Here is a 27,655-nt window from a genome sequence, read left to right as displayed (position 1 = left end):
ATATGTAAAGTTAATTGCCTGCTAAACTCAGCTTCTCAGGCCTTATCTTTGCTGCCCCAGTCCATGCACCTCTCCCAGCCTCCTCTGCCCAAGGACCATCCTGCTCATGTCACTTCCATACCCAAAGACCTGTGGTGACTCACTGCCTGCAGGCTTGGGCACAAACTCCTTTGCCTGCCATTTAAGGTACTTAAAAGTAGGGTTCCAAACCTTCTACTCTGTGCTCATCTCTTACCCCCTCCCCTTAATGTCCCTGAGGTTTCAACCCAGCCATCTGTCTTTTAATGGGCCCAGTGTGTTTTTACACATTTTACATTTTGAAGTGCCTCTGTTCACGGTCCCTAGAGTTTCCTGGCCTATTCCCCCATAGCCATGTAACTTCTCTGGCCTTTTCACCACAGCCACTGCCCATGGCCCCGGCCATTGTGTCGCTTACATTTCTTCTAGTGACCTTCTTCTTCTTCCCCTCATCCTTACTGGAGCGGGAACCTCCGATGCAAAGCTGGATAAAATTAAGTATCAAGCAGACATGAGTGGGATCCCTGCTCTGTTGCTTACTGACCTCAAGCAAGTTACTTAAACTGTTTCTTCTACAGTATAAGAAGTAGTAACACCTTATATGGTCCTTAAAGAATTAACAGAGAAAAATTAATAAAGTCCTTAGGATAATGTCATTATTCATATTACCATCTCATAACCACTGATGCTGAACTGGTCCCCTTGGCTCCTTCCCACCAGCTACAAGGACTCAGGAGACATCTCATCCCTCCTCCATCAAGCTCTGGGAACCTGAGTGGGGTGGAGTGGAGGCCTGGCCCTCAGGTACTCAGGGAGCTATACTGCATGTCTGGGGTGAGGGGAGAGCTGCTGCCTCTGCTCTCTTTGTTCAAACTCGTGGCTCAGCAGAAGACGTGGGCGTCCCCAGGGGGAGACACTGACAGCTTCAGTTCTCACACGGGCTTTGCAGGTGACAGTTGGGAGGGTGGAGGCCTGCCAGGGGAGGTGCAGGCCGTCCCCATCATGCCCCAGCTGATGGGCCTCTCTGGTGGATGTGGGCCCCACCTTAAACCAGCCCAGGACAAAGCTCTGTATAGCTCTAGGTGCTAAATGTAGCCTCCAGCTTACTCTGCAGAATAAGGTCGTGTAAGGAGATAAGGTCTAGAGTCTATGGACCTGGTCCCATTGTGTCATTAAGTCACTAAATTACTTCTAGTATTTCCTTGCTCCTCTCCAGGGTTGTCTGCTCATCTACAAAGCGACAAGTTGGACCCAGCGATCTCTAAGGGCCTGTGGCTCCTTGTTACGGACTACAACCAAGATTGAGTCAGTTCTGAAGCCTCTGTAGAGGTAGGTTTAGGTTCTTTGCTCCTCTGGGCCTAAGTTTTGTCTCTAACAGTTTCCATCTACATCTATCCCTTCTGCAGGGCTTTTGAGAACAGAGTCAAAATGAGCAAATGTAGTAGAAAAGTTCTTTATTGAAAAGGGAAGGGTGGCTCTTTTGCTGGGGCCTCCTGGGCCCAGGGTGCTGCCTGCTCAGCTCTTAACAATGGCATCTGAAGGCAAGAGTCTGTCCAAACCTTACCTTTAATAACCTTAAAAGGGAAGTGCCGTGATGTAGTGGTAAATCACAGAATCGATTCTGAAAAATGGCACTTCCAGGCCTTTGCCTTTAAGAACTTCTTAAAGGCAAAGTGGACAAGTGCAGCAGGTAAGAGCCAGCACGTTTTGGGAAAAGTCTCAAAGAAGCGTCTCCAGTGTTTTTACCTTTAAGGATGTCTTAAAGATGAGGCGTGTTCGCGCAGAGAACTGTAAAGAGGTCTACCAAGCACCTTTCCAGTTCTCACTTTCAAGGTCTCTTTACAGGAGAGGTGGTCAAGCGCGACTTAATAAAAGTCAAAGTAGCTCACGGAACTATATCCCCTCCTGCCCGCCAGAAGCCGCCTTGCCCGCCGACCGCAGCGCGCCCGCCCGCAGGTCTGCGTCCTCGCCTTCTAGGCGCTCTTGGGCGGGGAGGTAGCCAGGGCACGCGTGGTGGCAGGGCTGGGGGCGACGCCCACCAGGGGCTGGGGGCAGGGGGCCCGCCCCCCGCGGCCACACCCGCGCGCCCTCAGACTTTTTGGTTTACTAGACGGTCTTCACAAAGGAAGCCGGACGGGGGCGGGGCGGGGTGAAGGGGTGAGCTGAGGGCGCGGTGACCATGGCGACCGCGGTGGCCATGACGACCGCGGCTCAGAGCACGGAGAGGTCGTGACACGACCTGGAGCGCTGCTTGAAGAACTTGGCGTTGCGCGGCACCAGGTTGGCAAGGAAGCGCTTTGCCTTCTTGGTGAGGCTCTCGCGGCGCGCGGGCGGCGCGGGGCCGTCGGGGCTGCCCCACTCGGGCCGCGGGCCCCCGGCACGGCTCCGGCCCCGCCGCAGCCGGATCTGGCGCACCGCGCCCTCGAAGAGCTCCCGCGTGTTGTGGTGCAGCGCCGCCGACGTCTCGATGTGCTTGCAGCTCAATGTCCCTGCCAGGTGGCGGCCCTCTGCAGGAAGGGACAGGTTGAGGAGCCCGCGGGCTACACTGGGCCCGGGGCGGGGCCAGGCAAGGGTGGGCCTGGGGAGATGCCCGCTGTGCAGTACAAAGGGGTCCTGGCAGGTGAATCTCTTGCAACTGAGAACAGGCAGGGATCAGGTGGAGGGTCTTGGTGGTGCCGAGGGAAGGAGATAAAGGGGCCTTGGCGAAGAGGTGAGGAGTGAAGAGAAGGGGTTCTCCGGCGCTAGACATGGGTATTGGGAGTCTGCCCTTAGCCTGTCCTGGAAGGGTAGAAGGGCCTTGTGGAGAAGAGGTCACTTGGAATCTCCCCTGAGATTGCAAGTGTTAATTAGGTCCAGGATACTCACCCTCCAGTGAGACCTCCCTCGAGCGGGCTAGGTCGCTCTTGTTTCCAACAAGGATGACAGGGAGGTCGTGGTGGGGCCTCTCAGCCCGGAGCCGAAGTAGGGTCTCTGGAACTTTGGAGAAGCTTCGTCGGTCGGTGACTGAGAAGACGATGAGAAAGGCATCCCCGGTCTGAAGGCAGTGGTCCCGCAGCCAGCCCCCTGCGTCCCCCTGCATGTGGGCAGAGAGTGGTGGGATGTCAGGGCTGGAGGCATGGGAGAACCTGTTCCCCACATACATCTCAAGGATGAGGAATCTGGATGTGAGGGAGAAGCCACCTGCTTAGGACAGCAGAGCTAGTTAATGGCATAATCTCCATCCCTAGAGTGTGTTTTGGAGGAGAAAGTAGTTTGTAATGTGAGCCCTGCATGGGAGAATTGGGGAGATAGGGTCCTAGGCTAGGGTAGCCCATCCTACTTTCATATGCTTAAACTCTTAACTTAAAAATGAATGCTCTTCAGCTGTATGTAATCTGGCCTCTCATTTCTATGTGGTAACCATTTTTGTCCAAACATTCATAAATCCTCACTTATTTCCCTTCCCTGATATTCCAGAGCCCTGAGCTCGTGTCCTGTCAGGTAAGACTCTTCCAGGCTGAAACACGTATGGATGGGGTCAATTTCAGGGTGTGTAGCCTGGCTTGCAGCTTCAGGGTTTGTCAAATTCAGATCCTAACTTTCCTCAGGGTCAGAAGATCCTGGAAAGACAGCGGCTCTCAGTGCCATGGTATGCACAATTGATGTGGGCCTTTGCTCTCTGGATGACACATATGAAAGGTCATATGTCCAGTACATATTAAAACCAGGGCCTACAGAGCCACCCGCCTTCAGCCAGACTTTGCCCCTCCCCAGCTCTCCTAGGTTTCATTGCCTGCTTACAGCCCTGTCTTAGTTCTTACCTGTTCCCAGATGTCATAAACAATTAGAGTCACTTCCTCCTTATCCACCATGATGCGTCTTTCATAGGTATCCTCTGTTGGGAAATAAGGACAGGGAATAGAGCCCATCAGGAGGCTCCCCAACACTCATGAAACCTGGTAACCAGGGACGCCTCAGATTCCAGCACCAGGGACCCCCTCCAGGGAGGTTGCCACAGAAAGCATTGAAGTAACTTCTCTTAGGTTTTGGCCTCTGGGGGCTGCTCATGCCTCTTGCATCCCTGACTAGGGGTCCGCAGGTGCTTTTGACCCTTTCAGGGTTTCCCCTCCAAATACCTGGGTTCTCTGGCTCATGAGCACTATCTCCCTGGAGACCGCCGAAAGTGCCTGCTAGGGTGCTCTTGCCCACGCCGCTCTCCCCTACCAGCATGACCTTGAAGATGCCATCTTGTTCGGTGGGGGCTGCCTCCCCCGAGCCCAAGGAGTCAGAGGAGCCAGAGGATGAGGCTTGAGGTGGCCAGTCAAGTTCATCTATAGCTTGGGCACGCCGCAGCTGGTGCTTGTAGGGAACAGGCATACTGCCTCTTCGTCTGGGTGCCCCTGGGGCCGGTGGTGGCCCACCCCGGTCCAACCCTGCCAACAGCTTCTCTGGCTTCTTCAGCAGTGTGGCATCTGTTTCTGAGGTGGGGGGTAGGCAAAGAGAAAGAAGCTATGAGTGAAGGTATGCCTGGCCATCTGCAGAGGGCTCAATCCTGGCTGCTCTGGCTTCAGAGGCCCAGCTGATGACCATGCCCCAGAAGGAGCTGAGAATCTTTGGTCTGACTTCTTACACTGAATTCCCTCAGAAGCCTGAACTGGTGGGGCTCTGAGGAGCTGAGCTGAAGGCTTAGCCAGTGTGGTTCCAGCCACAACCTGTTTAAAACATGCCCCATGCAGGGGAGGCACCTGTGCGCAGGCTCGCACACCCACTCACTCTTCACACTGACACACAGGCACACCCCCAGACTAGGCCTCTGGCCCTGAGGGCTGCCCCTGTTTCCACCAAGAGGCCCTGCCTTCCACTGCTTCCGCACTGGTTGTCCCCACACTGGGGAGGGGCACAGGGGATGAGAAGCTGAAGCTGCTGCCCAGGTTCTGGGGGGTGGGTACTGGTAGAGTCAAAAACTTTGTGGGGAGCCTATGCCCAGGGAAGGGCCTTTGCTCATTACGATGTGTGCATTGGGTCCCCCTCCACGGTGTGTGAGAATTGCCGCCTCTTCGCTTCTTCAAATGGCCCTCTAAGTGAGCACTCCTGGTGCATGGCTGTGTGTGAGAACCCTTCTGCATCTCTGACCTTCCCGTGAGTTCCAGAGAATCTTGTGTTCATGGTGAGGTAGAGGGAGGGAGGGAGAGAGTGAGAGAGCGGGAGCATGAGCAAGAGGGAGAGTGACAATGCATGGGTCAGGGTAACTGGAGGAAGAACGACAGACACAACAAAGGGGGAGGGAGAGAGGCTGGAAATAGCCCAGGATCAATACTTGGCTGGCAGCCAGGGCCTCCTCGAGCCAGTGAAACCCTTACAACAGGTCCCCAGGGTAGCCCCCAGCCTGTGATCCCCAGGCTTGTGGGCTGCCCCTTTCCTTTCCCCCATCCCTCCTGCCCATCCCAGCCTCATGGGAATGAGGCTGACCTAGGGGCTAAGCACCAGTTTCCCCAGCGAAGCCCCGGAGTGATGGGGGGTGGGGGTGTTTAGGCAGCACTCCGCAGCCCCCAGCCCAGCCCAGCCTCAGTCCTGGTGTGAGCGGGAGGCTTCTCCACTTCCCTAGTTGCTGTTTGGGTTCAAGCTCTGTCGGCCGCCAGTTCTGACCTCCCCACCAGAGCTTCAGCTCCCACCCCCCGTGGTTTCTGCTGGAAACCTGCCCAGCTCAGCCCTCACCTGGTATGGGCGTCCCGGGGGGGGAGGCCTGGTGGCTGCCGGAGGGGCAGAGTGCTGTGGTTTCTGTGTCTGTGTCCATGTCCGTGTCGAGGTCCGTGTGCATTCGTGTGCGTGTGCAGCCCAGCCGCTTGCAGTCCCCGCTCCCTCACTCAGCAGCACTGTCAGCTTTTCCCTTAAATACCACCCCCATTCCCCCCCCCAACACCTGGGGAAGTTGTCCCGCCCCCTGATGAGGTCACACATGCTAATGAGCAGTGATGTCAGCGGGATTCCCTCCTTTCTGCCCCCCCCCTTCCTTTGTGTGGCTTCCCTCTGGGAGCACACACACTGCGGAGTCTGGCTAAGACCTGAACAGACTGGAGTCAGAGGAGCAAAAGAGACAGGCGTTCAGAGAAGTGGGCTGAGGGGTCAGTGGGTAAGGGAGTGGAGGATGGCCAGAGGCAAGGACCCAGGGACTGGGAGTCCAGGAACCAGGACTGTGCGTCATTTGTGTACTCTCAGTCTCCCAGCCCAGTGTCCAGCTCAGAGTGGCTGCTCAGTGGCTAAATGGAGGGCCTGGAGGCAGAAACCAAAAGACACCGGTCACCCTGGCACCAAGCTTCCCCATCACCCTCTCCTTTCCCATACCACCCCTTCTGGGTTAAGACACACCAGAGTAGCCACTTCCCAGCTGGGCCCCTAGGCAGATGGGGGCTCTAAGGAAGGGGAGATGGCTGCCTTGTTTGGGCAGCTTCATTCTGTCACTACGTTTAGGTGGATGCGAACCATGTGGGCTCCCCTTCTCTCCCTCCCTGCCAGGCCCACCAACCTGGTGTTAGTACACAGGTTGAGCTTAGCCCTCTAGAAGTTCCCAGTCCCAAGTGCCAGCCCCCTCTCCACACTCTCCAGGGCACCACCAGGCCTCCTGGGCTACACGATGATGTCTGCGTCTTTGTGGGAAGCCAGCATGGCACCTCTCCTTTACTGCTCCTTTTCTGCCAGCTTCCTTTTCCCTGTCTGAGTGCCAGATCCTTTTTCGTGTGGAAAGCCCTTTCCCTTCAGATCAGCTCTTATCTTTCTTCCCGACGCTGCAAGCACCCAAACATACCTTCTGATTTTCTGGCTCCTCCTCACCCCATGTTTGCCAGGTGCTGTGTGAAGCAGCTTCCTGCATTATCTCCTGTCATTCTCATGACCTGAAGGCTTAGAGTGGTAGGGGGGTAGCCTGTCCCCAAATCAATCATCAGCTGGAAAATGGGGACACCAGGATTCCCACCCTGGTTCTTCCAACGCCAAAGACTGTTTTTCATCTGCCTTGCTGCCTTCTTTGTCTTAAATATTCCAACTGTCTTCTATTATTTGGAACAGTCTGTATTGTAATCTTCAGGGGACTCCTCCAACGGAAGAGACAAATAGTAATCATGGACTAATGTGCAGTAACACTTCACTGACCGGAGATGAACTACGGGGCAACGTTTGGGGTCTAGGGGGAGCAGAAGGGACCCCTGAGCAACTACAGTACTTACATACTTTACTCATTGGATAGACTCTCCAGGCTTCAATCACAGCTTCCCTTGTCCTTATTTACAATTTCAGTATGTGTCTATGTGTTCCTATACTCATTACAGGAAATTACAGAACATTAGAGTAGCAAGTGACCCCTGATCACCCAGTAGCAAGGGCAACAACACCACAAAACACTTTAAAGGTGTCATAAGCATTTAAAAAGTCATCTAAGAGCATTTTGGCAAAAAGGCGAACAGCTTCCCTGACACTGTTACAGCTTCTGAAAACATTGTTATAGAGAAGCCATTGGTTTCTATGAATGATCCTCAGCCATCTGGAAAAATTTGTGTTCTATTGCAGATGTGCTGAAGACTGTTTAGAATGATTTCCTTCCAAAATGAGTTTTAAAAGTTTTATATTGTAAAGGGGTGAGCTTCATATATCTGGAAAACCCACTTAGGTGGTTGGATTAATTCCTATGATACCATATAAGAGTGAGACGGGGGCTGCAGACCCCAGGAAGGATTATTGACCATGACCATTGACTGTGCTTTGGGTCACAGGAGCCAGCTGGGTTTCACCTTGAACCACTCTCTCTCTTATCCCACTAGTAAGAAGTGGAGGAGGGAATAACCTGAGAAATGTTGGCTCTCCTCCACGGGAGAGTCTGTGGAATAGTGGGGCAAGGGTGAAATTTGGAACTGAACCAATCCAGGTTTAAATCTGCCTCTGTGTAGAGACTGGGCTAGTCTCCTAATTCCTCTGAAACTGCTTCCAAACCTGTGAATTGGGATTATGATGCCCATGGCACAGCCTTGTTTTGAGGGCTCACTACACATGAAAAAGGATCTGGCACTCAGCAGGTTGCCCAACTATCTGGTGCTCCCACAACCTCAGGCAGTGTGGCTAGGGGTCCCTCTCCCCTCCCAGCAGGGCCTGGAGCTTGGTTCAGTCCCAGATTCTTAAGGACTCAATGCTGGTATGTGCTGTTATCTCAGATTCCCAGCCTGATCTCCATCTCATGCTGAGACACCTCCCTCCTCTGCACTGAGAGCCTTGACAGGAGTCCCATGCCCCAATACTGGGCACTTTGGATAGTGTTGTCTCTGTCCTGATAGGATGTGACGTGGCTTTGTTTCTTTTTCCATAGGGCTTGGTGCAAATAAACTTGGGTGACTGCTCCCCAGTTCCCCACCCTCTCCTGGGTGGGACCTTTTGAGTTTCCCATGTTGCCTGTACAAGGCTAAGTCCCCTCTTCCCACCAACCTGGGGCTTCTCTGTGGCTGACAAAAGTAGCATTACCCTTTCCACCTTCTAGAGCATACACCCAGCACCTAGAGAAACTTCTTTCAGGCTCAGGACACACAGCCCTTCCCAGTGAACTCTACCCTCAGGTCTTCCCTCTGGCTTCCTGAAGCATTCCACCCTGAGGAGCATTCTTTTAACATGTCTTCGTCCACAAATTACAAATAACACCAGGAGGTCAAAGATCTGGAGCAGGACAAGTGATGAGGCTGTCAGCGAAGGAGAGGAGCAAGGGAGAGGGTGCAAACCAGGAGATGGGGAGGTGTGGAAGGAAAATCAGCATTCCCTGCTTCCCTGGGCCTTTCACTAGGGGAACCCAGGGACTGTTAGCACTAGGGAAGGAAGACACAAAGGGAGAAGGGTATGCAAGGATGGGGATCTCTGAAGTCCCTTCCCCAATCTCTGGAGAGGGTCTGGAGTCAAAGGAATCTGGGTCTTTCCCAAGATCCCTCAATCCAGGACTATACCATATTCACTCTCTGCCACTTCCCTAGGCTCTTGCTCACTGAAAAGAGGAAACATGCGGTTGGTGCTCGGTGTGCGGATGTGGGCTCAGACACAGACAGGCTGTAATTAACAGGGCCCTTCCGCCAGAGGCTGGGGCTAGACCAGGCCGGCCAGGAAGGGTGAGGGCGAGCCTGAGGAGAGTCTGCTTCTGTTCGGGAATGCCACAGCTCCATGCCACCCCCATAGACGCTTTCTGTATCCCTTGTCCCAGTTTTCATTTCAAACTCTGGGACGGCTTCTGTCACCTCACTTACCAGAGGCTGGGCTCCAACATTTCTCCAGGTTATTCCCTCCTCCATCACCCACTCTAGCTCTTCAGTTCTGGCCACTGCTTACACTCCTGCCTCTTTTCTTAGGAGGTCTGGGGTCCAGCCTGCAGCCCTAGCCCTCACATCTGCTTAGTTTTCTTATCCTGTGGATTCTCACTGTTCCTAGAATCCACAACTCTATTCCACCTATGGACCACATTCTTCAGAGTCTAGTTTGGGCCCTCTTCTAGGCAGACCTTTTTGGATTTGGTCAAAGTGATGCCAGCATCTTCACACCCCAGACGTTTATGATTTTTTTCTCACAACTTATTTTTGCCTGCTTTGAGGCATCCTGGCCAAGAGTTCCCCTATCTTGCACAGGACAGACTGTAACTGCTTGGTGGGGGTGGAGGGTAGAGGCCAGGAGTTAAGGCTCCTGCGTTCCCCTAGGGACATTCTGCTTCTATGATCTGTGCTCTGGGAGTACTCCATGAATGGGAACATTCCCGCTACAGTGCCCAGCTGGCTCACTAGACTTCTGGCCTGGTGGTGAGTAAAGAGGCTTGGTGCTGACCCCTGGTGTCAGTCACCGTAGGGCTGAGCCCCAGGTAATAGGTGGAGGTGGTGGAGAGGGTCAGTCCTTAGGGTTCCTAGAGTGGTGTAAAAACCAAGGGTATGTGGTTAGAAGAAGTAGGAAGAGGGCAGCGTTCCGAGGGCAGAGCAGAGACCTTCACAGGGAGGGGCAAGGCGAGGGGAGCGTAAGCTGAGATGGGTAGAGACAGGGCTCAGGTTATAGCTCATTTACAAAAATCTTAAATTTCTGGTTCTTTTATTTTCAACCTTGACTTGCTGGGCAATGACCTAGCTATGGGACAAAAGCAGTTTTTGTGCTCTTTTTATGAGCCAGGCCCTGCAGGAAGGATCACAGTCGGCAAAACCTCAGGCCCTGCCCAAATCCTTCCCTTGGGTGCTGGAGATCTCCAGCCAATTGACATTCTGGTGCTGAAAGGCCACTTTGGGGTAGGGGTTTGGTAAGGATGGAGTGTCCGGGCCTGTGACCCTTTAAGAAATTTACTTTTTAAAAACAGCCACCTGAGTGGTGGTGTGGGAAGACAGTGGTGGTAGAGAAACGGTGGTCTCTGGGCATGTGCGGAGGGAGCTCTGTGTGAGCCCTCTCCCTTCCTGAGGGATACCTAATTTTACAGCAGCTACACAGGGTCACAGGAGGCCTGCCAAGTCCCCTCAAACAGAGGGTCAGGGAGGGAAGTAGCAAAAGGGAAGCTGAGTTGCCCTCTAAAGGGTTGTCACTGCGACCAAAGCCCCCAAGGGAGCTAGGTCACCTCAGGCAAGCAGTGGCTCATCCTCTGCTTCGACTACCCAGACCCCTGGCTCAGCCAGTGGCACCAGAAGCACATCGTCCTCATCCTCTGGGGACAGGACTGTTGTGTGGGGTTCAGGTGGGGTCCGGGTTGGTCCTGGGGGCCGAAGGCTGGGCAGAAGGCGGCCTCGCAGGGCCTGCACCACTCCAGACAGCAGTGATGACTCTGGGGACATGGAGGGCGGTGGCCCTGGGGCCTCAGAGATGGTAGGGAGGGCTGGAGATGTGCTGGTAGATGGGAGGGGAGCCTTGACGGGCAGTGGGGGTGCCTGTTCCCCATCCTGCCCACCTTCCGCCCCGCCCTCACGGGCCGGACCTGCGTTGCCATCTAGGGACTCAAGGGGAGCAGCAGAGGGTGTGACCTGGGATCTGGTCTCTGGGTTCCGGGCTGGGGGGTTGGTTCGAGGAAGCAGGCCCCAGCGGCGTAGACGGCGCACCAGGCGGCGCATAGAGCGGCCCCTCTGGCGGCGGCGGGCACCTGAGGCACCCCCTGGAGTCATATCCTGGCGCAAGATCTGTAGCAGAGAACGCAGGTTGCCCAGCACTGAGTTCTGCAAGGAGAGGAGGCAGACATCAGAGTCAGGGAGGTGGGGAGGGCCAGGAGCCTCAAAGAAGAATGGTACAGGCGCAGGGCCACGGAGGCTGGGAAGCAGGAAGTACTGGGCTGGGAGGTCACTTACATCATTAGGGTTCTCCGTAGGGAAGTCCTCTACTGGTGGGATGGCACCCTGGGCAATGAGCTGCCCATAGGAGGGTGGGGCCTGCTGCTGTACAATCTCAGCCTCCATCCGGGACAGGGGCGCGAAGATGCTGGAAGGAATGAGGGCAGCTCAGTCACAGGTGGTGCTGGACAGAGCAGCCTGTCCTAGCCTGGACACGTCTTTTCCCTCCACACCCAGGCCAAGACCACTGAGCTATGTATGCCCTGGCTTTCCCAAGAGCCATGCGAGGTTCCCCTCCTTCTTGGAGACTGCCTTCAGGATCTAGACCTGTCCTTTCCTCAGAGGAGCACCCCCATCCCCAAGCTGGACAACTCCAGGAGCCAACCCAGAAGCAGGTCACCAGAGCCTGTCCCCAGTGTGGGCACCCTCAGGGTCTTCCCCTCAGCCCCCCACCCCTGCAGCTGGCTGCACCCTCACTGACCTGTACTCCTGGGTGCGAATGGCATAGAGCTTGCAGGTGCAGCCCAGGGCAATGACCAGTAGCAAGCCACACACCAGGCTGCCAATGACCGCAGCTGTAATGACCTTGCGGGGCAGGGCATAGGAACAGTCCCACTCATCGCTGCCGTCGGCACAGTCTGGCTGCCCGTCGCACACCCATGTCTCATACACGCACTTCTCGTCCCGGCAGCGGAAGTTGCCAGGCTGGCAGTGCCGGCAGCGTCTCTCGTCTGCTCCATCAGCACAGAAAGTCTGGTAGTTGCAGCGGTCAGAGGGCAGGTAGCAGGCTGTGGTGCTGGTTGTGCCAGCAGGCCCACAGGGGAAGTGTCCAGGTGGGCAGCCGGGGCAGTTTTCCTCATCCGTGCCGTCGGCACAGTCCCATGAGCCATCGCAGCGCTGGGCCTCACTGTAGCAGCGCTCACCGAGGCCCTCACTAGCCCCCAGGCCAGTGCCTAAGCCGCAGGGCCGATCCCAAGGCAAGCAGTAGCCTCGCACATGGTAGGTGGCGTTGAAGCCCCGACCATGGCTCCAAGCAACTGTGTGGTAGGCCACGATGGCCTGGCCAGACAGCGTCTCCACGGTGACAGACTTGCCATTGCTGAAGTGGGTGAGGCTGCGCAGTAGCCGAGGGGTCTTGGGAGGCCCAGGGCCATCATACACATGTACTGCATCTCCATAGCCCAGGTCCAGGGCTGTGAAGCGCACTGCCAGGCGCCGGCCATCATGGGGGTCCAACAGCCAGAGGCAGGACTGGGGGTGGGAGCCTGAGGCCAGGTGTGAGTATCCAGGGGAAGAGAAGACCCCGTAAAAGTCTTCCAAGGTATGATTGCAGGGTGGGGTGGGGACAGGGGCTGGGGTCAGGTCAGGGAAAGGGTCTGAGCTGCAACCTGCCTCATCAGAGCCATCGCCACAGGCATCGATCCTGTCGCAGCGCTGGGCCAAGGGCACACAGCGGTGGTTCAGGCACTGGAACTCCTCCTCCAGGCACATCAGCCAATCTGCAGAGACATCATGGAGAAGACACCATGAAGCACCAGAGTTGGTAGGATCCTCCCCTCCTCCCTGGGGCTTCTATTATCTGTTCTTCTAGTCCCATGGACAGCGTACAGCATACCTTGGCTGTAGGAGAGCAGGAAGCCCTGGCCCACGGGTGCTCTGGCCCCAGCATAGCTGTAGGTGATGGTGACATTGCCCCCAGGCAGCTGCAGAGGGCTGGCTGGTGCCTCACACAGGGAGATCTGTGGCTGGAGAGGGGAGCGCAGGATTAAGCGCTCTGAGCCACAGGCCAGGCGCAGTTTTTGGAACCTAGATGGGTGGAAGAAGGCAGGATGTGAGATATTTGTGACCACCACTGGTTTCTTCCTCTCCCAGTGCCGTCAGGCCCCTTGTACCCCAAGAAGCACAAACCCCTGCTCATCCATAATCCAAACAGCCAAATGAACTCAGCCAAATTCCTTTGTAGTCAATGGCAATAGTCCTAACAGAGGCCCATGGCAGCACGGCATTCTGATCCCTCAGGCTCTCCCCAGACTGCCCTCTCCCTTCACCTACTCCTTTCAGGATAAATTCATGGAGAGTGAACTCTGTGAAGCAAGTAGCCAGGTACTTAACATGGGTCCCAATCTTATGGCTCAAGGTCAGAGGAGACTGAGGAGAGACCTGTACCGTTTAAAACATCTCGGGAGGCTGAGGTAGGTTCTAAGCTAATTAGGAATAGCTTTTGAAGCCCAGGCAAGGATGTGCAATGGACTGAAGGACTCCTCAGGGCAGCCATATTGGAGCCCAAGGACTGTTTCTAGAGTGACTGCTGTCCTTCAGAGATGACTAGAATCCAAGCTAGATGTCTGCCCCAGCTCACCTCCAATTTACTGTGGCCCACAATAAGCCAGGTTTTTAGGGAAGACTAGGCCAAATCAAATCCTACTCTTTCCCCTGTTGACAGGAATGGAAATTCCATGAAGAAGTGATTCCTGAAGGCTTTCCCATGGTGGAGGGGGTTAGGGGAGGGAGGGTAATAGGGTCTTGTCCCGTTTCTCACCTGACTGTCACAGTCTGCTCCTTGCTGCCCAGGATGAGCCACGTGCAGTTGGCAGGTGAGCTGCGGCTGTCCCGCAGGGGCCTCTGTAAGGTACCCTGCACTTCCAAGAGCACTGCCGGGGGGTCCTCACAGGCTGGAGAGTGAGGAAGGTAGGGACACTGGTTGAGAGCCCATTACTGTCACAGCCCCTGCCCCCAGGCTTGAGGCTTCTAAGGGTCTGAGCTCTTCAAGAAGGAGCAGAGAAACTGCCCTTCTCCAACCACACATACACACACTTTAAAATCAGTCTTCAGCTGGTCCCCTTCCTTCCCACACTCATTATAGCTTCACCTTAAGTATCAACACCAGAAACAATCTGAGGTTGGCTTTGTGCCAGCCGCTGGACCAGGAGGAGCAGGAAATACTGTCTCTACTATCAGGGAGACTACATTGCAGCTAGGGAGACCAAGCATGAATATTTGGAAAAACAAAATAGTACCTAACTACCAGGTGAGAGCTCACACTGGATGTTTCCCCGTTTGTAAAATAAGGGTGGATGATCTCCACTCTAAAACCACCGTAGGTGCCAGAGGAATTTAGGGAAGAGAGAATCCTTCTCAAGGGCCTTCTCTCACTACCAAACCCTTGGGGCCCCAGGGGCATCCTTTACGCACCAGGATTTGGGAAAATGATCCGGTCTGGATAGGCCACAGCGCCTCCTAGAGGAAGAGCATGAAAGGACAGGAGAGTTAATCGCCCTTAGTTTTCTTCACCTGAGTAACTCAAGGAGGAAAGGAGCCATCTGGGATTTCCGGGTAGTTTATGGGAAAGGGGCAGTGGAGCAGGGGAGGATGCGGTGTGTGACCTCGAAGGAAGCCACAGCAGCACGGCCGATGGGGTAGGCACGCCGATCTAGGGAAGCCTGAAGGAGGATGAGGGCTGAGGGGAGTGGCTCGAAGCTTCCCGGAGGTTGGGGAGGGAGCTTCGGATGCGGCGGCAGGCGCTGGGGGGCACCGCTAGGCAGGGAAGGTGGGGGACGGCAAAAGAGAGCGCCCGGACTCTGACAGCCCCAGGGGCGGGGTGTCGGGTTAGTAGTCTTGTTTCGGTTTCTCACCTAGGAGGAGGAGGAGGAGAGTGGTGGGCAGCATCCTGAGTCGTCCGGGGGTGCAGGAAGAGTCCCGGAGCTTCAGTCGTCTATCCAGTGGGAAGGCGGCGCCGCTCCGAGCGTCCAGGCTCCCCACTGCCGCTTCCCCGAGGGGGCTGCATGGCCCGGGCTCCCCCACGGGTGCTCTGGATGCCAGGGCTGGGGGCGGGGAGGCGGCGGCCGTCCGGGAGCAGGGGCGGTGCCTCTCGCCAACTTCGGAGTTGTTTTCCCCCCCCCGCCGCCGCCGCCGCCGCGCTCTCTGCCGCGCTCTATCCCGAGGCCGGCTTCGAAGCCCCGGGAATCGGTTCGAGGCCCGGCGCTGGAGCGCGCCCTCGCCCAGAGCCCGTCCGCAGGCCGCGAGAGCCCCTGTCCAGGCCCGGCCGCCACCTGCCGGGGCTTGAAGCCACTTCCTCTTCGAGCCAAACTTTGCCGACGGTCAGCCCCCAGGGCCGGCCCGGGCGCGGCTCAACTTCTCCTGCGCGTCCAGCCGGCGGGACGCGGCGGGGGAGCGGGGGAGGGGGATAGGAGGCTCGGCCCAGCTCCCCGGCCCTCGCCCGGGCGGTACCCCGGCCAGCCCAGGGGTTGGAAGAGCCGGGCGGAGGGAGAGGGCGGGTGACGAGCCTGGCCCCACCCCTGCCAATCAGCGCTCTCGCCCCGCCCACCCTCTCTCCTTAACCCCTTTCCGGCCCTGCCGGGACCCGTCAGACCCGCCCTCGGCTAGGCTGTCCGCCTCCACTTTGAACTCGGCTTTGTTCGGTCTCTTCCGTGACACGTTTGTTAACAGGACTCGTTGGCCAGAGGACAACTGCTTATTCCGTAACTGTCTTGTCTTTCCTTTGGACCCTTAAACTCTCAGTACTTTTCTTGTCCCAGTGTCTGAGATCAGGCAGCACTTTTTGTCGTGAGCCTCTATTATAGCAATTACCACACGGTGTTATAACTATTTGTTTACTCCTCTTTCCCGCCCCCGCCCCGCCCCTTCTCTAGAAACTGAAACTTCCTGTAGGTTGGGGCCTAGAATGTTTACCTTTGCACCCACGGGGTTTCTCTCCTACTAAGACACAGTAAGAACCCAATATATGGTAAATAAACGAATAAATGTGCCTTCGCCACTTGCTGGCTCTGTGACCTTGAGAAAATCACTTAACCTCTCTGCTTCTCATTTGTGAAGCCGAGTTAATAGTGCAACTCCCTTTTAAGGTTGTCATGAACATTTAGGGCGTTAATGCACGATGAGCATCTAGGAAGTGCTCTGTAGTTCAGAACAATTATGATTAGTCACAGAAGATATTTCTTATTTATGTGGGCTGTTATTCCTGTGGCACTGATAGGTAATATTAATAAACAACAACAATAGCAAATAATTTTTGAGCTTTTTTCACACTTCAGGCACAGATCTAAGCACTTTTCATGTATTTGCTCTTTTAATCCTCACAATCTTGGGAAGTAGAAACTATGATTACTCCCATTTTACAGATAAGGAAACTCAAGCACAGGTTAAGTATTTTGCCCGAGATCACGGATCTAGTAAATGATGAAACAAGGCCTTGAGCCTAGGCAATTTGGCTCTGGAGAGAGTGTACATTTGGATCCTTACTACTCTCTGCTCTCTACAAATGGTACAAAACAGTTTTCTGTCCATGACATTTGTTGTTGGCATCAGTTTTGATATTTTCAAAACTGGAACCACAGCAGGGTTGGCCATAAAAAGGCCCTTCTTCCACTTGGACCTTGGTCCCTTGGTCTCTCTGCTGTGCCCTCTGCTGTACTCCCTCTGTGTGCAGCCTTTGGGATTAATGAGGAGTGAAATAGAAGCCTGAGTGTGAAAAAAGGATGTTGAGCAAAGGTAAGGAAGGCAAAGAGGTGGGAAAAATTAAAAATATTTAAGTTCTAAAAGTGATCTTGGAGGTTTTAGTTAATTGCTGGCTTTGTTTCCTATGCTTGGCAGATGCCTTGAACTTCAAGGAGCATACTGCCTACTTGGAAAGAGAGGTCAGATACACAAATGAAAGAATCCAGACAGCCATGGGGAGTATCCATGTATATGTACACACACACACACACACACACACACACACACACACACACTGGAGTATTACTTGGCAATCAAAAAGAATGAAATCTTGCCATTTACAACTACGTGGATGGAATTAGAGGGTATTATGCTAAGTGAAATTAGAGAAAGACAAATATCATATGACTTCACTCATATGAGCACTTTAAGATACAAAACAGATGAATATAAGGGAAAGGAAGCAAAAATAATATAAAAACAGGGAGGGAGGCAAAACATAAGAGACTCTTAAATGTGGAGAACAAAAAGAGGGTTACTGGATTGGTAAGGGGCATTAGGGAATCTACTCCTGAAATCATTATTGCACTACATGCTAACTTGGATGTAAATTAAAAAAAAATTAAAAAATGAGTTTATACTCCAATTAGTCCAGTGAATTTAAGTGTCCAGGTCCATATAAGTCACATCCTAGGGGCACCTGGGTGGCTCAGTCAGTTGAGCATCTGACTTTGGCTCAGGTCATGATCTCGTGGTTCATGAGCTCGAGCCTCGCATTGGGCTCTGTGCTGACAGCTCGGAGCCTGGAGCCTGCTTCCAATTCTGTCTCCCTCTCTCTCTCTATGCCCCTTCCCTGCTCATGCTCTGTCTCTCTCTCTCTCTCTCAAAAATAAATAAACATTAAAAAATTTTATTTAAATCACATCCTAGAGCATTAAGTACATTTAGGAATGGGCCTATGATGTTCTTGGAAATCTTTGAGGAATTATGAAAGGTAGTGGAAGTAGTGCGGAACAGGCAGATGTTTGGTTTTCAAAATGGTAATATCCAACTTTTATAGAGTACTCACCTCTAGGAGGCACTGCTCTAAGCATTTCACATGTATTATCTCATTTAATCCTCACCACACCTCTAGGAAGTAGGTGTTATTTTTGTCCTCCTTTTATAATTGAGGAAACTGGGTCATAGGTAGGTTAGATAACTTGCTCAAGATGAAACTGCTAGCACATGCAGGAGCCAAATTGCTATGGTATGAATGTTTGTGTCCCCTGTCCCTTAAATTCATATGTTGATTTCATAACCCCCAAAGATGATAATATTAAAAGGTGGGCCTTTGGGCGATGTTAAGCCCATGAGATGGCGCCCTCAATGGCACTAGTACCTTATAAAAGAGGCCCCAGAGAGATCCCTCCCTGTCTACTATGAGAGGACACAGTAAGAAAATGTGGTGGTGAACAAAAAAGAGGGCCCTCACCAGAAGGTGAGCATGCTGGTACCTTGATCTTGGGCTTCTCAACTGCTAGAACTATGAGCAGTAAATCTGCCCAATTGATGGTATTTTCTTGTAGCAGATGGGCTAAGACAGTTGATACCGAGAAGTTGGGGTGCTGCTAAAACAAATACCTAAAAATGTAGAAGTGGCTTTAGAACTGGGGCAGAGGCCGAGATGCATGCTAGAAAAAGCAACATTGTTGCGAATGGACTGTCAAGATGGTTCTTGGGAAGGCTCAGCAGGAGAGAGCTGTATAGATCTCAATCTCTTTAGATTACCTAAGTGGTAAGGGACAGAATGTGGATAGAAATATGGAGGGTAAAAGTCACCCTGACTAGGTCCCAGACAGAGATGAGGGACATGTTAATTGGAAACTGGAGGAAAAAAGAGATCCTTGATATAAAGTGACAAAGAGCTTGGCTGAATTGTGTTTGTATCCTAGTGGTTGGTGGAAAGTAAAACTTGAGAGTGATATTTGGGGCTCAAATTGGATATTTGGGGCTCAAATGTGGGGCTCAGGCTCACAACCCCAAGATCAAGAGTCGCATGCTCTGCGGATTGAGCCAGCCAGGTGACCCAGCTGGCTGAAGAAATTTCTATGCAAAGTGTTGAGGAAGCAGCCTGGTTTCCCTTGAATACTTATAGTAAAATGCAAGCAGAGAGAAATTATTTAAAGGTGGAATTGGTTTGTTTTGTTTTGTTTTTAATTTTAAACATTTATTTATTTTTGAGAGACAGAGAGACACAAAGCATGAGTGGGGGAGGGGCAGAGAGAGAGGGAGACAGACTCTGAAGCAGGCTCCAGGCTCTGAACTGTCAGCACAGAGCCTGATGCTGGGCTCAAACCCACGAATTGTGAGATCATGACCTGAGCTGAAGTCGGACACTTAATCAGCTGAGCCACCCAGGCACCCCTAAAGGTGGTATTGTTAATCAAAAAGGATGCAGAACCAAAAATTTGGAAAATTCTTATCACGATCTAATATTCTATATATCTTACTCATTTATCATGTTTATTGCCTGTTCCTCCCACAAGAATGTAAGTGCCATGGGCAGGGATCTATTTGTCTCCTGGTGTATCCCTAGTGCCAAAAATAATATCTGGCACAAAGTAGGTATTCAATAAATGTTTACTGAATGAATAAATCAATGATTTCCAGTCATAGGCATCACATAGTTGATGTCTTTTAATTCGCTCAACTACCCTTACAGTTTTTAGCCCCATTTTACCTTATTTTTATTATTTTTATTTTTTAGCCACATTAAAAAAATTTTTAATGTTTTTATTTATTTTTGAGAGAGAGAGAGAGGGAGTGTGCACAAACGGAGTGGGGGCAGAGAGAGGGAAGCACCGAATCAGAAGCAGGGTCCAGGCTATGAGCTGTCAGCACACAGCTTGATGCGGGGCTCGAACCCTTGAACTGCGAGATTATGACCTGAACCGAAGTTGGCTTTTAACCCACTGAGCCACCCAGGTGCCCCATTTTTAGCCCCATTTTAAAGATGAGAAATTGAAGCTCAAGAACATTACATAACTTGGGGCCACCCAACTAGTAAGTTGTGAAGACTGGATTCAAACTTGGGTTGTGTAACTCCAGAGCCCTTGTTATTGCCTCTCTATGTGCTGGAAGCTGTTTTAAAAGACTAATACAATGGGGGTGGCTGGCTGGCTCAGTAGGTGGAGGACGCAGCTCTTGACCTCCAGGTTGTGAGTTCAAGCCCCACGTTGAGTGTAGACATTACCTTAAAATAAAATCTTAAAAAAAAAAAAAAAGATTGATATAATGAATAAATCTATAGGAGGGTGTTAGGAATGATGAGGAATCTCTAAGCCATGTCATATGATAAGCTGTTTAAGGAACTAGAAAGGCTTTTTGCCTAAAGAAAAGCTTAACTTGAGTGAGGGTTTGAATATATGAGAACTAGATCCAAATATGTGAAGAGCTATAGCATGGAACAAGAATTTGTTTGTTCTGAACAGTCGGAAGGGCAGAGGCAGGAATTAACAGAGCAAATAAAGTCAGTCTATTCCCTGCTTTTGAGGTACAGAAGCTGATGGTACAGGTAGGGTTGGTGCTGAGGGACAGATGTCCTGGGACTTCAGGGTTCCTTGGCAATGCTATGACTCATGAATTTCAGGATGGCATAACTTCCCAGAAAACGAGGCCAAAGAAGCTTCTAGAAACAAATTATGTTCGATGCTAACATGAAGCCAAGACAGTGAAAACACAGAAAAGGCCTGGGCTGTGAAGAAAGAGGTCAGGAGGGCCCTTTAAGGAGAAGTTTCAGCACTCAGTTTAGCAGCACATATGCTACAACTGGAACCATACAGAGAATATTACATGGCTTCTGTGTAAAGGTGACACACAGATTCATGCAGCATTCTGTATTTTTATTGTACACATAAAACTAATAGAACAATGTATGTTCATTAAACTTCAATTTTTTTTAATGCTCATTTTGTTTTTTAAAGTTTTTATTTTGAGAGTAAGAGAGAGAGTGTGAGCAAGCAGGGGAGGGGCAGAGAGAGGGAGAGAGAGAATCCAAAGCAGGCTCTGCACTGTCCACACAGGGCTCAAATTCATGAACTGAACCATGAGATCATGACCTGAGCCGAAGTCAGATGCTTAACCGACTAAGCTACCCAGGCGCCCCTAAACTTCAATTTTTTTTTCTTTTAAAGGAGAAGTTGCACTAAATGCCTGGGTTGGGCCACCTTCCCAGTGGGGTTAAAAAGAAATGACAGGTGAGGCGCCTGACTGGCTCAGTCAGAAGAACATGCCACTCTTGATCTTGGAGGTCATGAGATCGAACCCCATGTTGGGTAGAGATTACTTAAATGAATCATAAAAAAAAAACTTTAAAAAGGGGCGCCTAGGTGGCTCAGTCGGTTAAGCGTCCAACTCTCTATTTAGGCTCAGGTCATGATCTCAAGGTTCATGAGTTTGAGCCCCAAGTCCACACTGACCCTTCAGAGCCTGCTTGGGATTTGGGATTCTCTCTCTCTGCCCCTCCCCCATGCTCACTCTCTCAAAATAAATATATAAACTTTAAAAAAAAAACTAAAAAAAAAAATGACTGGTGAAGGAATGCAGACAGCTGTTGAAAAACCTTGGCTTGACAGAAAAGGGGGATATGAAGGAAATCATTTAAGACTGCAGCAGTATCCAGGAGAGAGCTTTTCAAGATGTGGAAACTTCTGTGTCTGAAGGGAGTGGGGATTAAAGATCCTGCCATATGGTTATAGGAGCAAGTTTCCTTGTGCTTTGGAAAGAATGAGATGCTAGTTTGGAGACACATCTCAGAGGTTTGAGAGGAACCTCAATCATGTCCATTTTGGGGATGTCTGGTATATTACAAAATTAAATGCTAAGATAAATGGTTTAAAAAAAAAGATAGATGGTTTTAGGAGTACCTGGGTAGCTCAGTCGGTTGAGCATCTGACTTCAGCTCAGATCATAATCTCGCGGGTGAATTTGAGCCCCACATCAGGCTCACTGCTGTCAACCTGTCAGCACAGAGCCTGCTTTGGATCCCCTGTCCCCCTCTCTCTGCCTCTCCCTCACTTGCACTCTCTTAAAAATAAATGTTAAAAAAAGACAGATGGTTTTGAAAATACTTAGTATATTTTATTTATTTATTTATTAAGATTTTATTTTTTAAGTAATCTCTACACCCAACATGGGGCTTGAACTTACAACCCTCAGATCAAGAGTCCAGTCTCTCGTGACTGAGCTAGGCAGCTGCCCCAATATTTAATGTATTTTAAATATTTCTATTTAACTTTTTTTTTTTTTTTTTTTAGTTTATTTACTTTGAGAGAGAGTAAGAGACACAAAGCACAAACTGGGCACAGAGAGAGGAAAAGAGAGAGAATCCCAAGCAGGCCCAGTACTGCCAGCATGGAGCCTACCTGAGTCATGTCAGACGCCTAACCGACTGAGCCACCCAGGTGCCCCAACAAATGAAAACTCTTAGCACAAACAAAGCAATAATACAGTGATAGTCACCAAATGCCTACAGGCATTCATATATTTATATTTTGTTTTATTTAAGGCATTAAAAAATGTTATTTGGTTATTTAGAAAGAGAGAAAGCAAGAATCCCAAGCAGGCTCTGCTCTGTCAGTGCAGAGCCCATCTGGGGGGGCAGGGGTGGGGGAGGCATCTCACCAACCCTGGGATCATGACCTCAGCAGAAATCAAGAGTCGGAAGCTTAACCCACTGAACCACCCACGTGTCCCCAAGACATATTTTTTACGTTCAAAATTGAAGAGCCTTATAAATGTGAGACTGGGATTAAAGGCTCCTCCTGACCTTGGGATGAGGTTAGGAGGATGGGTGCAGGTTAGAGGCACCCCAAGAGGCGTGTGGGCATGATTACCAAAGGGCCCAGAGAAGTGACACAGAAATGCCCACTCTTGGATAAAGGAGTCACGGAGGCCGGCTTGCCTTGGCCCAAAGGAGTTGGGTCAAAGCATTCTGAGGTCTCAGCCTGGGAGACAGGCGTCGGTGTTTGAGGCATCCACGGAGGGCAGTGTGCCAACTCGGAGAAGCTCCTAGAGGGCACCGAAGTGCCCCCTTACTTCCTCCTGCACCCTTTTCACTCCACTCCCTCTTCCTTCCCGGAGTTATTCGAGGGCTGCCCAGCCTCCCTCCCCACCCCCCCCCACCCCCCCCTCCCCCCGCACAGGGACAGCTGAGGGAAACTCTGACTTCTTCCTCTCTGCAGCTGCAAGACTAAGGCCTGTCATCCTGTTGCACCCATAGTCCCACCCCTTTAAGTACAGGTGGCCTGGGTGGAAACATGGAAAGTGTAAAGGGGGAAGGAACGGGCTGGCAGTATCCTTGGCCCTTGTCGGGGGTGTGGGGCTGGGGGATGGTAGCTAGGCCCCCCGCGTGTCTCAGGCGTGGTTTGCAGTGCCAACACCCAGCACAAGGGGGCGCTATCGCCCCACAAACCCTACCTGGCAGGTCTCTGCAGTGGAGGGGGTGTGGCCAACCGGAGAATGGGATGGGTGTTTTTCTGGGCCCCTTGTCCAGCTTTCCTCCACTCAGAATTTATAAGCAGTTTTGTGCAGGCAAGTAGTAGTGGGCTCTGGAGCACAGGCCGGTAGAGACTTTGGGGCACAATTGGCATGGAGCTTAGAGAGCGGTAGGGAAGAGAGACTTTGTGTGGACCCTTCAGGTCAGGGTCCCGATGCAGGCTGGACTGAGGATACAGTCCCAGGAATTGGTATTTCCAGGGGCTCCTGGTGGCTCAGTCGGAAAAGCATGCAATTCTGGATCTTAGGGTCTTGAATTCAAGCCTCATGTTGGGTGTAGGGATTACTTAAATAAATAAAATTAAAAGAAAAAAAAAAAGAATCGTATTTCCAGAAGAGCTGGGTTAACCCAGCCCAATACTGATCACCCCCAGATTGAAGTCAGGCTGTGAGGGACTCATGAGGAAGCCGTAGAGACAAAGTAATTGTTTTGGAGTTATGAATCCATTACCTTGATGTATTTTTCTTTCTTTCTTTCTTTTTTTTTAACTTTCCAAAGAATGAGGAGAAATATATGGTAAAGTTCATAAAATGTAGTAAACTTAAACCTACAAAACAAACAAACAAACCAACAAACAAACCTACAGCTCAATGACTTTGTAAGTTGTGTAACATAATACTTGTATAGATGTGTCTAGAGTGCTTACAGATTCACAGCTAGAGCCATTTACTTGTGTATAGGCACAACTTTCGTTGGCAATTTAAGCCAACAAACTTTTATTAGGGGGTCCTGGGTGCCTAGCACCCTTCTACTCCTTTGTAAGGAAGTGAGGACCAAACATGTTTGTCAGGTGGCTGTGATGGGGTCGGTATTATTATGAATCATAGTCATTCCCTGACTGAACTATCCCATCAGTGTCTTGGAGGGCGACGGCAGGCTGTGTGATCTACTTGGAGTGGCCATATTTTTGGAATCCAAAGTGGGATGAACTGTCTGCCATGTCTGAATATACTAACTCACAGAACTTCGGGAAGATATTATTGGATCCAGGATATACGGTCAGGGCGGCCACGCTCCTAGCACAGAGCCAGACACTGAGTGGCCAAGGAGAGCATTTTTGGGAATTGGTTTTGCTCTCTGGCCTGGTGCTACATGTCTCTGGAAGCTGAGCAAAGGGTGACGTCTTTGACCACAGGCTGGATCAAAATGAGCTGGAGCTTGTCGCGTGTGTGTGAATCCGCTAGGCCTTTGGAGGCATCAGTCTTTTCCCCTCCTTTGTGGTCATCCTGGCCTTGCCCCACCCAGAGCCTATCCTGCCCTAAATCGGGGAAGTGGCCCTATCGGGAAGTGAAGTGTGTGAGCAGGATGTGACCCAATGGTGAGGCAGCTCCCAGACCTGGTCTGGTCCCTGAGTCAATGAGCTACTTCAGGCACTCAAAGGAAGTCCTTCCGCCAATTCACTGCAGTGTAGACACCTCTTCTGTACCCTCTACTGCCCCTCCCCATCCAGGTGTGGGTCTTTGGGGGGCAGGAAGCTGGCCTCCTCCTCCTCTAAGCCACAAAGGGCACATTGGAGAAATAAGGCACTCTGGGGGAAGGGGTGAGCTGCTTCGGCATAGAGGCAGTGAAGTTGCTCCCTTGGGATGTGGTGACAGCTCTACCCTCAGGTGCCTGATCCTGCTGTAGAGCCCCTGGGTCCACAACTGGTGAGGGACAGAGGAGGACAGAGGGGGCTGGGTCTGGCTGGGGAAGGCTGGCCTGGAAGGCACTCAGCCTTCGGCTGTGGGCCAGGGTGGAAAGTATGTGTGTGAGCTCATTTGGAAGGTGGCTTCTGGCCAGTCAGGCCTGCCTCCTTTCCAGGCCCCCATTGCCCAGCCCCCTTGAAGGCTGCCTCTGGGTCTCTCCGGTCTCCCAAAACTGTCTGAAGTAGTGAAGCAGAAACCCCCAGTTTAGGTGTACAGGAATTGGTCTCCTAAAGGAGGTGAATTCAGATTTGGGGGGTGGGTAAGAAAGGGGTACAGGGACTGCAGGACGATGGAGCAGCCTTGACTGGGGTTTCCCTGGGGACTCGGGGAATGGGAACTGTCCTCCCAGAGCCCTTGCCACGGCCGCTCACCACCACCATCCCTCCCCTAGCTGCTGCCATGCATCCCGCTCAGTCCCTCTGGCTTCTGAGTCCTTCCTGCTTCTTCCTTCCTTCCCTCAGAGTACCTGTTCCTGTCCCCCAAGAGGGAGGTGGTTACAGGCAAAGTGGATTCCTGAGGAAGAGCCCTATTCCCCATGCCAATGCTGCCATCCAGAAGAATAGGCACGCACACACATGCTGTCAGATCTCCAGAACGCACACTACCACACAGACACCCAGCCACATGGGGTCCACCCTGGAAGGGACACCCAGAGAATGGTCAGGATCTACCTGTACAGACAAAAAAAAAAAAAAAAAAAAAAAAAGAATCAGAAAGACCTGGGTTTTAACTTTGGAGTAATGAGCTGTGACCTTGAGGAAGTCTTCTCCGGGCCTCAGTTTCCAAACCTATAAAATGGGGGCAACATTAGTGCCTGTGTCATTGGGTGTTACGAGGACCTCAGCAATATTGGTGTTTTACCACCTCCCTTTAGCTGGAAAGGGAAGTAGGAGTCCAGAGGGGAAAGAGGACGGGGAAGTCTGTCAGAAGGGGGAGAAGGGGCCCCAGGGGAGGGACAGTGAAGGTCCAGCAGAGCTGACCCAGGGTTGTGTGTGGGGCATCACTCTGCTCAGTCCTCTCTCCCGTAGAAGGCCCAGCTCCTCTTCGGTCTTCCCCTTCTCATGTCAGTGACCCAGCGCCTGGCTGGCAGCCTTGGAGGTGTGGGCCCAGCTGGTGGTGGGGAGCCCTGGAGAAGGGAGTCTGTGGCTCCCCCCTCAAACGTGTGGGGTGCAGTGGTGGGCAGAGCGCTGTCTCTCCTCAGCGCTTGCCCCCGGTCCAGTCTCCTCTGAGGCCGCTTCCCTGGGTTCTGCCCAAACCTCCTCACAGATTCCCCTTGGCTCTCGCCTGGCTGCTCTAGCTCACATGTGCTGCTTTCGAATAAAGGAACTTGGAACCTTAGAAACTGGGTCAGGCCCAACAGACAAAGCGGGGTAGGGCCAGTGAAAGCAGTGTTGTCAGGTCTCTCAGGAGCCACAGGGCCCTCTGCTCTCCCTTCACCCTGCCTGACCCTGTGTGATCAGCAAGGCCCCTCCCGGGGTCTCTGGGTGGCCTCATGGGCTGGATCCCTCAGGCCCGGGGCACGTCAGAAGCACGGGACCTTGCCGGCCTCCACCCCACAATTCTCTCTGCTTATGAAGCCTCTTCCACCTCTTCCCCCTTTGTCTCTGGTCCTCTGTTCCCATCTCTCCCCCTTGGCTTCAGAGAGCATCTTGTGATTCCAGAATCAGGGCCAAACAATTTCCTCGTGATGGGGAAACCGCACTCCAGCCGTGGCAGCCCTAGGCTCCCCCTCCTCTTCCCTCTGGCAGTCCCCCCTCCCCAGGCTCCTCTACTGGCTCCAGCTGTGTTTTGCAGAACTCCCACTGGATAACATCTGTAATTGCCTCCAGATGCGGGCCACAAAAACACAAAGGGGCCATGAGCTCATCTTTGAGCTCCTTGCGACATGCACAGGCCCCCCACCCCCCAGAGAACCCCTGACTTTCTCATGCCAGCTTCTCAGGGTCCCCATCCCCTCCTGTGAGGGTGGCAGGGTGGTGGTGTCCAAATCTGCTGAGACACACAGGCCGTGCCAAACAGCTGTTGGCAGGAGAGGTGTAGGAGGCCAGTCATAGGGTCAGGGTTCCTGGCTGGCAGAGAGGTGGGGTACCCCTTCTGCCAAAGCAATCACACCAACCAGCCCTGAAGAGCAGCTGGATGGAACCGCTGGTCTAGGTGGGGCCAGTGCTCTTGGAGGAAGGCTGTGGAGGGGGCCTGGGCTGGAGCCCGGGGAGGGCCGGGCTAAGGCAGGAAGGGAAGGGGAGGAAGAAAGAGGGCTGCTCCCCTTCAGCTGAGCTGACTCAGCAACTGAGCTATTCCTCCCTCCAGGCTGGTTTCGGAGGAAGGGAAGGGTGGGTGGACAGCCTGGGAACCCAGTCTGGGGCAGCAGTTTCGAAGAAACAAAGCCTTGTTATTCTTCCCTTCCAACCTGACCATCCTGCCTCTCCTGGGCAAGTGGGGTGAAACTCCTGTTTTGCCAGAGATAGGCTGCTCCTAGTAGGCCATGGGTTGCCTCTCTGTTCCTTCTGCTCCTGAGGCAGAGCCCCAGGCCTAGAAGAGGCTTAGATGCTGAGGGCTGGGGTAAAGGGCCGAGTGTCAAGGATCCTGGGAGTCCCCAGCAGCAAAAAGACAGGTCTGGGGAAATGGAGGGTCTGCGGCCGGATCACGTGACAGGGTAATGCAATTTAGGAAGATTTTCCGAG

General features: G+C 52.3%; 2 protein-coding genes, 1 long non-coding RNA gene and 1 other non-coding gene across 4 annotated transcripts in view; 2 read left to right on the top strand and 2 right to left on the bottom strand.

Annotated features, from left to right (window-relative positions):
• Positions 1 to 1,457: 1,457 nt before the first annotated feature.
• REM2 (RRAD and GEM like GTPase 2) lies at positions 1,458 to 5,911 on the bottom strand. The gene is made up of 5 exons (XM_047075437.1): positions 5,713 to 5,911; positions 4,134 to 4,475; positions 3,819 to 3,892; positions 2,884 to 3,091; positions 1,458 to 2,525 (listed from the first exon to the last, which is right to left on the bottom strand). The coding sequence occupies exons 1-5, from the start codon at positions 5,813 to 5,815 to the stop codon at positions 2,230 to 2,232; spliced, it is 1,023 nt and encodes a 340-aa protein (XP_046931393.1). The 5' UTR covers positions 5,816 to 5,911; the 3' UTR covers positions 1,458 to 2,229.
• Positions 5,912 to 10,069: 4,158 nt separating this feature from the next.
• LRP10 (LDL receptor related protein 10) lies at positions 10,070 to 15,549 on the bottom strand. The gene is made up of 7 exons (XM_047075434.1): positions 14,930 to 15,549; positions 14,490 to 14,534; positions 13,837 to 13,969; positions 12,913 to 13,103; positions 11,779 to 12,796; positions 11,316 to 11,445; positions 10,070 to 11,186 (listed from the first exon to the last, which is right to left on the bottom strand). Exons 1-7 carry the CDS (start codon positions 14,961 to 14,963, stop codon positions 10,599 to 10,601), a joined length of 2,139 nt encoding a protein of 712 aa, XP_046931390.1. The 5' UTR covers positions 14,964 to 15,549; the 3' UTR covers positions 10,070 to 10,598.
• Positions 14,603 to 27,655, top strand: part of LOC124508810 (uncharacterized) — a 34,393-nt gene continuing 21,340 nt past the window's right edge. The window contains exon 1 of the long non-coding RNA XR_006961315.1: positions 14,603 to 14,713. This is a non-coding gene — a long non-coding RNA (uncharacterized LOC124508810). The remainder of the gene's footprint in view (positions 14,714 to 27,655) is intronic.
• On the top strand, positions 20,532 to 20,637 carry LOC124509003 (U6 spliceosomal RNA). The gene has a single exon (XR_006961368.1). It is a non-coding gene; the product is annotated as a U6 spliceosomal RNA (small nuclear RNA).

Source organism: Lynx rufus, unplaced genomic scaffold (genome assembly GCF_022079265.1).
Source record: "Lynx rufus isolate CCGP_SWC_20201006 ecotype Redwood Valley unplaced genomic scaffold, mLynRuf1.p SCAF_13, whole genome shotgun sequence".
In the NCBI taxonomy this organism is placed as follows: Eukaryota; Metazoa; Chordata; class Mammalia; order Carnivora; family Felidae; genus Lynx; species Lynx rufus.
Note: the sequence above shows the minus strand (reverse complement) of the source record. Positions and strands in the feature narration are given on the sequence as shown.